The sequence below is a fragment of the Argiope bruennichi genome, chromosome 1 (assembly GCF_947563725.1).
Source record: "Argiope bruennichi chromosome 1, qqArgBrue1.1, whole genome shotgun sequence".
Lineage (NCBI taxonomy): Eukaryota > Metazoa > Arthropoda > Arachnida > Araneae > Araneidae > Argiope > Argiope bruennichi.
Genome location: NC_079151.1, coordinates 12,277,613 through 12,292,929, shown reverse-complemented (window position 1 = coordinate 12,292,929; position 15,317 = coordinate 12,277,613). Strand labels below are relative to the sequence as shown.

At 29.4% G+C, this 15,317-nt stretch overlaps 1 protein-coding gene across 1 annotated transcript in view; it reads left to right on the top strand.

The window, feature by feature from the left end:
* The window catches only part of LOC129975916 (fatty-acid amide hydrolase 2-B-like), a 43,470-nt gene extending 35,880 nt beyond the window's left edge, over window positions 1–7,590 (top strand). Inside the window, exon 7 of the mRNA XM_056089205.1 lies at window positions 6,963–7,590. Within this exon, the coding sequence (XP_055945180.1) occupies window positions 6,963–7,556 (594 nt within the window). The 3' untranslated portion in view covers window positions 7,557–7,590. The remainder of the gene's footprint in view (window positions 1–6,962) is intronic.
* Window positions 7,591–15,317: the final 7,727 nt, after the last annotated feature.

The window sequence follows — 15,317 nt, the reverse complement described above, 5'->3', positions numbered from 1 at the left end:
TACAGAAGCTTGTTTATCTCAGCTCAATCCATCAGCAAACACTTGTTTGCTGATGGATTTTTTTAAATTAAAAGCAGAAGTGTTAAATATATGGTTAATACAAAACCAGCTGGAGTGATCTCCCAAAACTTTCTCGCATATTCCTTAGTAAATCTGTCATGCCAGAAAATGTCTTTTTGGAATACAATAGTTACGAAATATTAACGTTTGCATGAAGTTAGCATTTTTACTGAATCTATCCATGGTGATTTATTTGGCGATTCATTCCTGGCATGCGTTAATAATATCCAAAAATCAAATTTAAGTTTTAGAAGCGTTTTTCTTGACACAGAAATACACATTTTGTTACAAAATCCCATACCAAATTTGATTTATTTAAGTAATTCCGTTTTTGAATTATTGTCTTACATGTTTCTGAAAGTACAAACCGACATACAGTTAACACATGGTTAGATTTGTCCCAAACTTTGGCAGGCGTCTACACTATAAATGTTAAATCTGTGTACCTAATTTTATCTGCCTAGCTCTCTTTGTTCTGTAATTATCGTGTTGATTTATATTCGAATAGCTGGATAGACGGACTTTTTCTGAACAGATTTTACTCAAAATTTGACAGAAATCTTCATTGGCGCAGTATGACCAAACATGGCTCTTGAGGCATAAAACCCCACATAAAAACAATAAAAAAACAACAACGACAGAAATCTGCAAATGTGGTGTAAAGACTGTATACAAAATATCAACCGTCCAGCTCAAAGCATTTTTGGGTAAACTTTGTCACAGAGAGATAGGCGGATATTTTCTAAAAATGTGTTTTTCGAACTTAGGGAAGTCTAAAACGTGGAGATTCGTCAAAATATCGAGTTCGAATTTTATGATAATTACTGTACTTTCTCTATTCAACGTATACGAAAATGTAAAAGTACGATGCGTTTCACGTAAGCTTCATGGTTTCACGTTGAGAGAAGAAGATTTTAATAAGATGCGAGAACAAATACAAGGACAGCATTCTGTAGCATACCAAGAAGCTGTGAAGGAGATTTCGTCAGGTAAAGAGAAGAAGAAGCATCAGTCTTCTTCTGAATCTTCTACTGAAATAGGAAAGATGCTGAAAACGTGGGAAGATGCTAAATCGGATGTTAAGAGGCATCACTCATATTAGGCAATAGCTATGCGTGCTACAAATTTATTAAACAATGTTGCGTCCCATTTTCGCCATATTTTAAGGCATAAACAAATATCTTTAAATACCTTTTCTGTAAAAATATATGCCATAAATAATAGATTATTATTATTATAAATTAATTTTTTTCCCAATAAAATGAGTTAGCTAGCAGAAAACGGGTTATGCTTGTTAAGCGATATTCTACTGTATATCTTTATATCTAAATTTTAAATTTCTAAAGAGCTTTAAGTATATTTTAACGAGTTTATTAAGTTAAAAATACATCGATCAAAAGCCTTTCCGTAGTTTCTCTGGTTTGCATGTAAAAATGAGAACTCATTTCCTAATGTAACGAGCTGGATGAATGAAGTTTGTCTTCCTCAAATTGCCGATTCATGTCAAAGTTTGAACTCAATCAGTTAAAAGGAGGAGATCCAAAATGCACTGTTACTTTCACTTAACAATGAATTTAGTGATAAAACTTTGCCCTATCGTGGAATTTGATATTTTAATAAATTTCCATATTTCAAACTCCATCGAGTCTGAAACGTATATTTGACATTTTACATATTGTCAAACTTATTATAGTGTCACATAATAAAAGCAATTATGTGACACTCAATAGCCTAATGAATCAGAAAGATGAAATTTAACGTGTTACTTTAGTACAAAAATTTTATAGCTGCATCAAATTTCAAACTCATTTTCTGGCTGAAGTACTTTTTTCAATTCCTACTATTAGCTCACATTCTGTCTGTCTCTCTCTCTCTCTCTCTCTATATATATATATATATATATATCAAGTTCAAATACATTTTTTAAAAATTTGCAGTGGATGACACGATGTTAATACAGCTTTTTTTCAAATATTAATTAATTAATTAATTTTGTCAAATAATTTCTATTTGGTCGCCAAATCCGTCGCCATATCCTGAAATGTTTGCCAAGTTCGTCACCATTTTGTAATTATTTAATAAAAGTAACTAAAATAGAAAAAAAGTGTTGACCTAAGTAGGAATTTACTTTAAAAAAAATTATTTTATATATTACTTGTTATATTTCTGTTAAATTTTCTTTCCTGCGTTATGAAAATAAATAAAAAGGCGAGTCATACTTACTCGAGTGTTTTCTTTTATTGATGCTTACGTCCAAGAGAAATCTAATTTGCTATTGTAATTATCACACTTATCGATAAGCTTTAAATTCCTTTATTACTCTGCAAAAAGGAAACTGAAGACTTTATATCAAATTCCATTCTTCTATCTCAAAATATTTTTGATTGATCGTCTTCACAGAGAGACGTAATAATGCGGCAGATATCAAATCAAAGTACCGCCAAACAACAAATGAATTCATTTGAAAATGCATTCAAATAACGAAATTTATGGTTATTGCACAAAATATACAGAATTCTTATTGTTCTTCATATAATGAATAACGCAAAGTAAAATTCAAAATTTGAAAAGAAACCTATTTTATGTTTTGGCAAGTTAACTGCCATCCAATTAGTAAATCAGTTGATCACTATAAAAGTCCATTTCGTGATAAGTAATTTCTTTGGATAATAAAGTATAAATTAAATCTTTCCATCAGTATTCAATCACATTTAAAGAAGAAATCTACTATTCTACCCAAGAAGCTGTCAAATTTCAAATAAATCCTTAATGAATCAAATCCCTAATCAATAATCAAATGAATTTTTTTTTTTGTTATATGAATTAGTTTAGCGAGATTTGGTATATTTGGCAAACATTTTTGTTTGAGAACCCCGTAATCATTGAGAACGTCAGTGATATTTCGCTTTTATGAATATTGCACAAGGAAAATGCAATTTAAAAAATAATCTGTTTTATTTTAAAAAGAGAAGTGACCATTTGGTATAATCTTAATATATATAAATTACGTGTCACGTTGTTTGTCCGCGATGGACTCCTAAACTACTTAACCGATTTTAATCAAATTTGAACACCGTGTGCAGTTTGATCTAACTTAAAAGATAGGATAGTCCTTTTTTTGAATTTTTAATTAGAATTTTAATTATTAATTAAAAACTAACTCTTCGGCCGAAAAAATCTTCATTTTCTCCATCGCCAAATGAGTACGGCTTCAGTTTTTTTTCCCAACAGTCATGAGGCTAGGCTTAAGATTTTTCGGCTGATTATTTGAAACGATTCTATTTATTTTCTTAATGTTTGATGCATTTAAAATTAAACATTGCTAATGAATCGATCTTTCAGATTCATTATTAAGTACTTTTGAATTAAAATAAAACAGAATAAAGGAAATTAAAAATTTCTAATCTGCATAGCGTTACCCCAACTGGCGTAGAAAAACTCACGCATTTGCGTTACGTTTCGAATCCGAATGTTCGAATTATTTATGATCCTATCCGAAAACGTTTCTCAGGAATAAGATATCATTTTCCACAATTATTTTTTAATGCATACAATAAATTTGATACGTTGCAACGGATAAAGTATCATGATCTTATGTTTGAATTTTGTATTACTGTGCACGGTGGCAATTTTCAGAAATAAGATATTTTATTTGAAAATGATTAATTACAAACGTTTTAACGGATCACTGATTAATATAACATACTAAAATTCTGCTTTTTTTTAAATTATAAACAAGTTTGGAAAAATACTTGGAGGTGCACACGGATAATTATTACTTTTCGTTTTGAATGAATTCCGATTCTTTATCTGACTGTTTACTAAGAAAAATGTTGTACGGCAATAACATTTGTTACCTTCATTGAATTTTCAATTAAATGATTTTATTTCTTTTGTTAAGGATATCGTAAAAAAGGTAAGTGAACGAGCCAATAATAAGTTCCTCTAATCGGATAATAAAAAAATATTAACTCATTTGTATGTTAAATGAAATTTAATCTTTTTTTATATAAATTATTGAAGATATGATAATAAAAAATGGTTACAATAATCGTTTCAGTTTTTCATTTCTTTACTAATAAACTGCATGTACGTATCAAGTTATGTCAGCTATCATCAACTCAGCTATCATTCACTTCAGCTACAATGCTTATCATTATTTAATAAAAGTTTCTGAAACTGATTTCATTTTGTAAATGAATTTTGAATTATTGCAACAGACAAATGTATCAATGACGGAATAAATCTCATGGCAACTTCATGTGTGGAATATAGAACTTTTTTTTAAAAAAAAATCTTTCCTCTAAGCTGAGGAAGCCAGAATCTGTATCACTGAAGTTAGAGGATTTATTATACATCATAAAGGGTTTATACTAAGAAGGAAGGTATTAAGAAGGAACAAATTATTTGTTCATTATTTGACAGTCATAATTATCTGTTATCTCCAAGCGATTCTAACAAATGGCGGTATCTGTTGACTGGATTGAGTAAGTATTCTAGCAGATGGCGCTGTGTTAAAAGTACCAACGTTTCACATAAGCTACAATTTAATGGCATAACCACCACGTGTTGCTGAGGCTAAAGTATAAGTTAAATTTATTTCGTAGTAAACGCAATACAATTAAATTCAATTGTTTTTACTTTTTCAATTTTTGGTATTAGCATAGCCGACCACGTGTTATTTAGACTGAAGTATAAATTGAATTCATATTATAGTAAAAGTAATACAGTGGAATTCTTCTTTCTTTTTAATTATTAGTGCTTCATTGTTCAACAATCTTTAATTAAAATATATACATGTAAGTATTATCACATAGTTATATTATTATATATTTGCTATACATCAAATCACACTGTATGATATATGTATTTTGCTGGTTATGAGGTACTTAAGGCTTCAGGATCAAAAATTAATTAATATATATATATGGAAAAGTGGTACAAAGCTTCTCACACTTTTTCAATAATTGTTTAAACGGCAATGATAAACTTTTCGGTGGTGCTATCTTACTTTTGTCTGATGATTTCCGTCAGACCTTACCGGTTATACCTCGCTCTACTTTCACGGATGAGGTTAATGCATGTTTAAAACAATCATTCTTATGGCGAAGTGTTGAAACACTTCGATTGGCCATAAACATGCGCGTACAATTGCAAAATGATCCATCAGCACAAATATTTTCTGAGCCATTACTAGATATTGGGAACGGTAAAATAGAACTGCAACCAAATACGCAATGCATTAAACTGCCAGACAATTTCTGCACTGTTCTTCAGGGAAAAAATGAATTGATTCAGAGTATTTTTCCGGATATACAGAGTAATTACTTGAATCATAACTGGCTCAGTGATTGGGCTATTTTGGTTTCCAATTGAATTTTTAAATTCACTAGATATACCTGGAATGCCACCACATAACCTTCGATTAAAGATTGGTTCACCTGTTATTCTCCTGCGTAATTTGAATCCACCTCGATTATGCAACTGTACGCGTTTGGTCATCAAAAAGATCACCGGAAATATACTTGAAGCTACCATTTTAACTGGAAAGTTTAAAGGAGAAGTGGTCCTGTTGCCACGTATTCCGATGATACCATCAGAATCTACGATACCCTTCAAAAGGTTACAGTTTCCAATTCGTTTGGCTTTTGCCATGTCTATAAATAAGTCTCAAGGCCAAACAATGTCCATTTGTGGTTTAGATTTGGAAAATCCATGTTTTTCTCATGGGCAACTATATGTTGCATGTTCACGTGTAGGAAAACCGTCAAATCTATTTGTGTTAGCTAAAGACAGGTGAACCAAAAATATTGTGCACCGATTAGTGCTAAATTAAATTGAAATTAAAAGTATTTGTAATTCAAAATAATAAACATTATTGACAAAGATTTAAAACTATCTGCCCTACCTACCTCATTTATAAGTTTAAGTGTTACGTGTTTTTTACTAACAACTTTGTAATGTACTCATTTGTTACAAACTTGAATACAAAAAATTATGAAATTCAAATTTATTTGTTTTTGTATTGATTTTTGCTCAATATCAACGGTAGTAGAAAATCAATCATGGAGGTCCCTATGTTTTTTTACAAATGGCATCTGTGTAAAAAAGCATGGTGGTCCCCATGTTTTTTTACAAATGGCATCTGTGTAAAAAAGCATGGTGGTCCCCATGGCTGGTGTTCTCCTACCGTTTCCCTTGAATAATTTACTATTATGTAATATAACAAAAACCTTAGCCACAGCAACACGTGGCCGGGTCTGCTAGTTGATTATATAAATATTAGAATCCGGTACATGCCAACATATGGTGCCAAGTTGTAATATTTTAACGATAAGTAGCCAAATGCTTCAATATTTTGTCTTGATTTCTTATTATGTTAATTTGGCGAATTTTGATAGATTTGACAAAAATATTGAAAGCTGGTACCTGATTCTTCTGTTTTACTAGATAAATGAAACAAAGGAACTCACACTTTCGATTCTAAAAAACAGATTATAATAAAATTCAAAAGAATTGAGGAAACACGCAGTTTCTGGAAATTTTTAAGCAGATCATTTTACATAATGTTGTCATTAAATATTTCTCTTTCTTTATTTTTATTTAATTTGTTTTATTCAAATTTTTAATTTTTAGTCCACGTGCATTTAAATATTTTCAAAGTATGGAAATGAAATAAAGGTAGAAGTTTTATACCATTTTTTTTTCAAAACTGGCAATATTAATTGATGATGTTAGAAACAGTCAAAATGAGGGTTTGAAAATCACTTTTTAATCCCAATCTTCTAAGAAATTTCAATTATCGAACAACTTTTTCGACTCATTTCTTTTATATATTATACAAGAATAATTTCAATTCGTTTTTTTTTTCTTTCCATTTGACAATTTTATGTTTTTTTCAGGCTGTTTTCTATTTCGAGAAACGGTACAGCGTCAAAGCCAGAGAAGTAAAAATGCCTTTGTTAATGGATGCTACAAGATGTATAATTAATGCATTCCACAACTCAACACCAGATTACATAGATATGCTTACAGGAGGCAAAGGCGTAGACTTCAGCTTAAAAGTAGATTTCCTCAAGTCCTTCTTTGGAAAATCAACTTTAAGTTTTCCTGTTCTTGCAATACTCACTTTTGCTTATTTTCCTTTATTCTACAGAAAATGTCGGAATTCCCACTATGAAAATATGTTAGAAAAGTGGATGAATGAATTCAGCAGTCTGCTGGATGAGAATACTATTCTCCTAATGCCCAGTTTTCCATTCAGCGCCCCTTATCACAGTGAGGGGTTATCCTTATGTTTAAATGTCTGCTACACAGCGCTTTTTAATTTTCTGGGATTACCGTCTACCAACTGTCCAATAGGATTCAATAAACAGAAACTGCCGATTGGAATTCAAATAGTAGCTTGTAAAAACAATGACCCCTTGACTATGGCGTGTGCTGAGGAACTAGAAAAAGCGTTCGGGGGATGGAAAGCACCAGGTGGGAAATGTTAACATGGATGTTTGCCCTGTATTTTTTTGTCACACACACACACACACACACACACACACACACACACACACACACACACACACACACACACACACACACACACACACACACACACACACACATATCGTTTTATAATTACTTATTACGGTATCGGAAAAAGACTTATATCTTCAAAATGAATTAATTTTGAATTTAAGACTGTGTGTGGCGCTCACTCATTGATATGCTCATTAATTACTCATTGATATGCATAACAGAAAATTAATAGATGGTGTTACAAATTTATCCATTCGAAGCCATATTACATGTATAACAAGTGCCAATAGCAACATTGGTGACCCGATGACGGAAATACGCAAACTTCAAGCAACTGTTGTGGCGCCCTCTATCAGAAATAAATGCTCACTATTATGGCTCAAGCCTAATAGGCTCGAACCACCTATCTAATTAGATTGCCATTTATTTTCTATTTCTTAATTATAATAGGATGGGGATGATCTAATTAAATGGATAGTTCGGTACAGTTAGAAAGTAGCTGTAACACACGGGTGATGCTCATGGAAGTGAATGTTTTAAAGGTAAATGCAAAATAAAATTGTCATATGGTTCTTTAGAGCATTTTCAAGAAGATAATGTTTCATTCAGTCTTAATTATTCTGTCCTAATCTATAAGGCGTTCTTTTAAACCATTATATATATATATATATATATATATATATATATATATATATATATATATATATATATATATATATTTTGTTTCATATGAAATTTAGAAATTTATTTCTTATAAAATGCTTTGATTATACTATGCCTATGTATTTCATTTATGATTCCTTTCATAAATGTTTCTTTTTCTCTTCGTAATGCTATGGATCGCTGCTATTGTTTACTTAAATATATAGATATTTGTTTTGATTGTGAAGATTTGCATGGTTTCTACAAATTAATAGGTAATAAAGTTATAACTTTTTATAAGCCATTTTGTTTCTTTTTCTATTAATTGCTACTATCTTCAATTAGTACTGCCCTTTTTATTGAATCGAGTCTTTCAAATCTTGCATATAAATAGAGAAAGGTTGAGATAAATCTAAAGCAACTGCATTTTTTCGTTAGTACAATAGATGCTACATGATTCTTTTTCACTTCATAAAACGAACCATCACTCCATGTCGATATTAGTCTCACGATGCTTTCACTTCTTTAAAAATAACTGATATTGTGATTATTAATATTTATAAAATAAATATTACATTATATTCAATAAAATAAATATTACATTATATTCAATAAAATAAATTATATTATAAAATAAATATACATTATATTCAAAGAATGTCTCTTTTCTTATATTTTTTCCCGTAATATTTGAAGAAGTTCTCTTCTTTCATGAGTTTACTTTTTCTATTCGTCTTTTAAAAAGACGCTTATAAATTTCAGGTACTTATTTAATATTCTATCAAAAATAAAATAATTCACAGTTTTAATACTTTTGTAATGAAATATCTAATTCAGAAGCAAAATTTACCTTATGTTTAAGATGAGAGATAATTTATTATTAGTAAAAGATGCAATTGTTTCCTACCTTTTCATTGCTTAATGGTAAAATAACACTCTTAATTTTAAAAAGTTAGATAAGATACAATAATTATTTTTTTCAGCAGAAGGAAAAATTCTTTGCAATTTTGAAATTGAAACGAGGAAATAAATTTGACTTAAATGTCAATAAATAAAACCACTGTTATAAATAATATGTTGAAAATGTTAATTTTTTTGATTATAGAACATTGCACAATTAAATATAGCATTGAAAATTTAATTTTGTGCCAACGGCTTTAAATTTAACTTGATATATTTGATATCTCTCTTTTTGTGAGATAATATTTTCATAATTTATCACTATCTATCGAAACTTCGCTTCATTTTTGATTCGTTAAAGTTAATTCAAACGTAAAAAAATTGATTTAGATGCATGTTTTCATCCTCCAAAGTAAGTTTCTTTCTAATTTTGTAGCTTTAATTCCAACGGCTAGACTAAAATGTCTCGACAGATAGACAAACAAAACAGACTAAAAAACCGCTTTTAGTAATAATAATAATAAAAAAATGTATAAAGAATATTAAATACAGAAGGCTCTTTCATTAACCCTTATCGTGACAAGATTGCTTTTTTTGAAGAAAAGCAATTTTATTTATTAATATTATTATTATATTTATATATATTATATAATTATTATATATAATATATTTATTATATAATATTATTATTATAATTAATATTAAAATACATTTTTATAAAGTTGTAGGTATGGTATACTATACAAAATGAACAGAAGGATTAAAATTCTTTATAATAAATAATATTTTGTAGCGAATTGTTACGGGCGAGGATAGAACCTAGGACCTTGTGGTTCGCAGCCGAATAACAGGACCACAATACAAAAGCAATTGCTTATGTAGCGTAGTTGTTAACTGGTTTATAAGCTTTCACCACAATATCATTAAAATATTTTTATAAAATTTAAACTGTTTCTTATAATTTTAACGAAATATAGGTATACTTATTTAAGAAATATTTGCTATATTAACAATTGAAACAACTAAAAATGATTTAAATAAGAAATTTGAACATTTGTGTGAAAAATGTAATATATTTAAAATATATATATAATCAATACGCGCTCCGTTGTTCAGGACCGCAATAAGCTTGCTGAGGAACCCTAGCACTAATTTTTTTTTTTTGGGGGGGGGGGGGAGGGAATTTTTTCTGAAATAATCGTATAATGTAATTTTCGATAAGTCAGTCATTACGTTTTAAAATATAGTCTTAAATGCTTTTACAATATTACCTATATTTTTATTAATAATTGTCATTATGTCTGTTATATTAGTTAGTTTTTATATATAGTATAATTTATCTGTTTGAATAATTAAGATTTCTTTCACTAGCTGCTGAGCTAAATTAGTACAAAAATGTCTTACTTAGACTTCACTTGTTTTACGATTTATAACTCGATTAGACAATTTGCTACTGTAATAAAAAATGTTTTGGCAGATAAAAAGCAAAAGTGAATTAAAAAGTGAATAAAGTTAATACTGATGGAAATGATAAATTGCTACCATTTGCGAAGCAAAAGCAGTAAAGCACGATGTTTTAAAAATCTCACTGACAAAATGCGCAACAAATAAAAATACCAGATGACTTATTCCTATTTATAGATTGTTTTTAAATCTATAGATAAGTCTATGAAGATAAAGGGAAAAATTCTGTCTTCTCCCGGATCCTCTCGTTTGCCATTTAAAAACGCCAAAATTATGTTTCTCCCTGCAGACCAACGCGTTTTTGCAAACTATAACAAATAATTTGTCATTCTTAAAATCCAAAAATAAAAAATAAGGATTTTTAAGATGACAATGGTAATTTAAAGTATTTATTAATATTCAAGTTATATTTAAAATTAATTTACTATTTAAAAAATAAATGCTCATTATAATTCACGAATTAGGTAAGTGCGCATTTATTTTTGTATAAAAAAATGGGCAAAATAAATTAAAACTATTTGTCAATCGATAATTTGTTTTCAATAACTATGGAAAAAGTTTTTCAAAAATGAATCGTGAACCGAACCCAAATTTCCCTGACAAGGAGCCAATACCCTCCTAACTGCCTAGATCGGCAGTGCAACAATGACAATAATTTACTAGTATATAAGCGATATTTCCATTATTCTAATACCCTGAACTCAAATTTTGAAACTTCGCACTCCTCTTGTGAGATATGAAGTTCTTCTGCTGCCATCTATTGCAATATATTTAAAGTATTTAATTTCTTTTCAGAGTTTTCAGGCTATACTAAAATATTTTATATGTTTTTGTAAAAGAATTTGCAAAAAATTATTACGATAACAAAACAATACGTTAAATTGTTGCTTTGAACTTCACGACGAACAAATGCGACGTGAGTCTGAAAAGATTCTCATTTCGTTCGATCGCCACAAAAGATTTTTTAAGTGATGAATTACGATCGAGTGAGATCGCATGGACAAGTCCTAGACTCTTCAGATTTTACCAATATTTTAAGTATAAATATTAAGAAAGTCATCTTTCTTTAAGATATCATAGAAGGATTCCTTAAAAGATAACACAGAAAGAAAGGATGAAAAAATCTTAAGTGGTTAGAATTGTTATTGCTTCATTTTATAATATAAATGAAGCAACGAAAATCGCTGATTCATCTTTAATAATGAAGTTCATATTAAAAAATGAAGATGCAGTGTAAGAATAAAGATTTTGAATTTTTTCAAATTGTAACAATATTTCATGTTTATATATATTATGCAATTATGTTATACAGTTTTCAAATATTCGTGTCTGTATCTTAAATTGTATCTTCCTTATTAAAATAAAATTGAAAAATACATTATTTTGTATCTTGGAATCTATTGGAATGAACAGGGCTCAAGATTCATTAATATGTGCATTTTACCCTCTTATTTCCTTATTATTAAACAGTTTGAAGGTTTTCTTTAAATAGAAAGGAGTTGAACAAAAAGTACCCTCTCCCTCTCACCAAACAAATGAAAAATCCATCTGTTGTTATCTTGCAATATATAAGCAGTGTACATTATAGTGGATTAGAAACATTACAAAAAAAGACATTCAAACTCTTTATATTTTTAATTCCACTCCCGCTTGATTCACCGATAGTTTTTTTTTAACTTTTACTACAAGTATACAATTTTTTGAGATTTATAAAAATTTAGAAATCTATTTTTGAATGATTACGAATCAAGCATCTTATTTATATATTTATATCTTATCTTATTTGTGGAGAAGGTGTAAAAATTTCAATTCCATCAGAATCTGCAACCTTTTTATAGAATTAAATACCGCCCATGTCCAAGCACCGATCTTGAATTCGCTTATCAAATCACATATTTAAAAGACAAGAAATAGCATAGTGTATCCATTTTATACGAGTTTTGAGAGAAATGATGAGGAATATGTGAAATTTATAATAAAACTGAGGAAAAACGACGTAATGCTTCTAAATTAGTATAAATTATACACTTATCAAATTTTGGAGATTAAAAATATTTTGCTGAATAAGATATTAAGAACAAGCTACAAAAAATATTTAATTGACAATTTTAACGACCACTAATCCAGGCAACCCAGCTGGTCGCCCAAGGTGGCTAATTAAATACAAAAATATTTAGAGATTATAAGCAATAAAATGCTGATGAATGATAAAACATGATGGTACATTAGTTAATTAATGGTTTGAAGCTTTTATTTACTTCTTGCGGTGAGTAAATTTATTTCTTTACGAATCTCTGAAAGGCCTTCTGAGTATAGCTTATTTTGTTCTGATTTCAGAAGATGGAGTTTGCTAACAATAGAGCTGAAAACGAATTCTTCGGTGAGCAATTGAAAAGAAAAGAAAGCTATTTATTAACTAGTTACGAAGCATCTTTGAAGAAATTCATTAAAACTTTTGGATAGAAATTTTGAATTTAAAATATTATAAAAATAAAAATAATTATTCTACCGGATGTATTAAGTGAGGTTAGTGTGAAAAAAAGAGTGTAAGAGAATTCAGCTCGGAGGAGGCAACGTCCCCAGGAACGATTCCGGGTATTTGCTAAGGAATATCAATAAATTTTGTATTGCTAACTTTCTGATCGATAGTCTTTAATTATGTTATTACTTTAAATTGTTGGATAGATAATATGGGCATAATAGATATTGGTTCAAAAGTCTCATATAATGCACGTAAAGGAACAGAAAGCTGCAACTTGTTAGTAATTTTTTTAAATTCCTAATAATTCATAACATTTTTAAAGCTCTTATTGCTGAATAATGCCATTATAATGCTGACGTAGACTCCTCAGTAAGAATGTGTAAAAATTACTGAAACCCTCCCTTCAACTTTTTAAAAGTTACCTAATTTATAAACAACCTTATATCAGAGGAGCCAACCCCCATCTCCCTCCCTGACCAACTGAAATTCTAAATACACCATTGAAGTCATGCTATATTTAGTAGTCTATGTGCGTTCTATTCTTTGTGCACATGAGCCTTTCTAATAGAAATTCCTCCCATGTCATTACAAAGTTAATAAAAACTTAAATGTGAGGCCAGTACTTTACTTTTTTGTCCATCTTTATAAATTATGTAGATCTTAAACAGGACCTTTCTTCTTTAACTTCCAGTATTATATATATATATATATATATATATATATATATATATATATATATATATATATATATATATATATATATATATATATATATATATATATATATATATATATATATATATATATATATATATATATATATATATATATGTGTGTGTGTGTGTGTGTGTGTGTGTGTGTGTGTGTGTATGTGTGTGTGTGTGTATGTGTGTGTGTGTGTGTGTGTGTGTGTGTGTGTGTGTGTGTGTGAACACATCATTTTTGGGCAATCTCGTGACCGAAGAAAGAGAAAAGACACTTAGAATTTTTAAACTTCGCTTTTATTCCATCCTGGGAGGCATACTTTATGTACAAAAAGCGCGAACAAAACCGGCGTCCGTTCACAAGCAATACAAGAGCAGAAGAAGAGTAAAAGGCGAACGAAATATTTATCCCCATGATTATATACTGCGAGATTCTAGACTCGCAGTATATACAGAAGATAGGGACTTCTTTACACGTGTCGATTTAGGTAAGGGAATTATAGGGATCTTTTAAAAGAATGTGTTTAGATCGACAAATTTTTATCCCTTCTCGGAGTGTGGGAACTTCACGATTCCAACAATTTTACAAATCTTCCGTTGCATTGATTGAATGAATAAAGATGGAATTGGATCAGGAAATAAGAGACTATTTTAGAAGGAAATTAATGTGCGCTGAATTGAGCAAAAAATTAGGAAATTAATTAAGTTTAAATTAGATTTTTAAATATCATTACACACACACACACATACTGAAAATACAAAATGCTGAAAATATAAAATTTTAAAAGAAAATGCTTCTAGCGCACATTTTTATTTTCTAAAGTATAATTAAGAAAGATTTGGTATCGGGTGGTTTACCTTTTGGTCTTAGACCACAATTCATTTTATTATTATTTTTAGAGATAATACAAGAAAACAAATACTTTTTTTATTCATCGCTTGATATTTCTTTTTTTCCCTCTAAATTTTATTAATAATATATTAATTCCATGTGAAGAGTGGTGCGAATGAATAGATGCGAACATATTTTTTACTTATGCATTTATTAATACTTATTGAAGTTAATTGAATAACATTGAAAACAATGCATTTTAACCTTTCTTTGCTCTATCCATTCGGATGAGTCCATTACTTTACTTCTTTCGAAGGGTATTTCAGAATTTTTCTTCTATAAGCGTCGATAATTTTATGGAAAGATGCATTTGACGAGTACGAAGTAAAAACAGAAGAAGAAATTGTTGCCGAATAAAGTGATGAAACCAACGTGCGCCGAAAAATTAAAAACCGTTAATAAAAATAGTGTTCGTCATCGGATTCGAGAGCACTCCGCGCTTCTGCGTATGCGTGAGGATGTTTTTAATGAATCAAAAATAGGGGTAAGAAGGAAGGAGGAGATGTTTACACTGAACAACAGCGCAAGTTCGGAATATGCGAGAGGGAGGCTTAGAAACTGCGGATAACTCGTAATATTATTGGAAATAGAAAATAATTCATAATAATAAATAATTAAGAGCAATGTTTCTTTATTGTAAGGG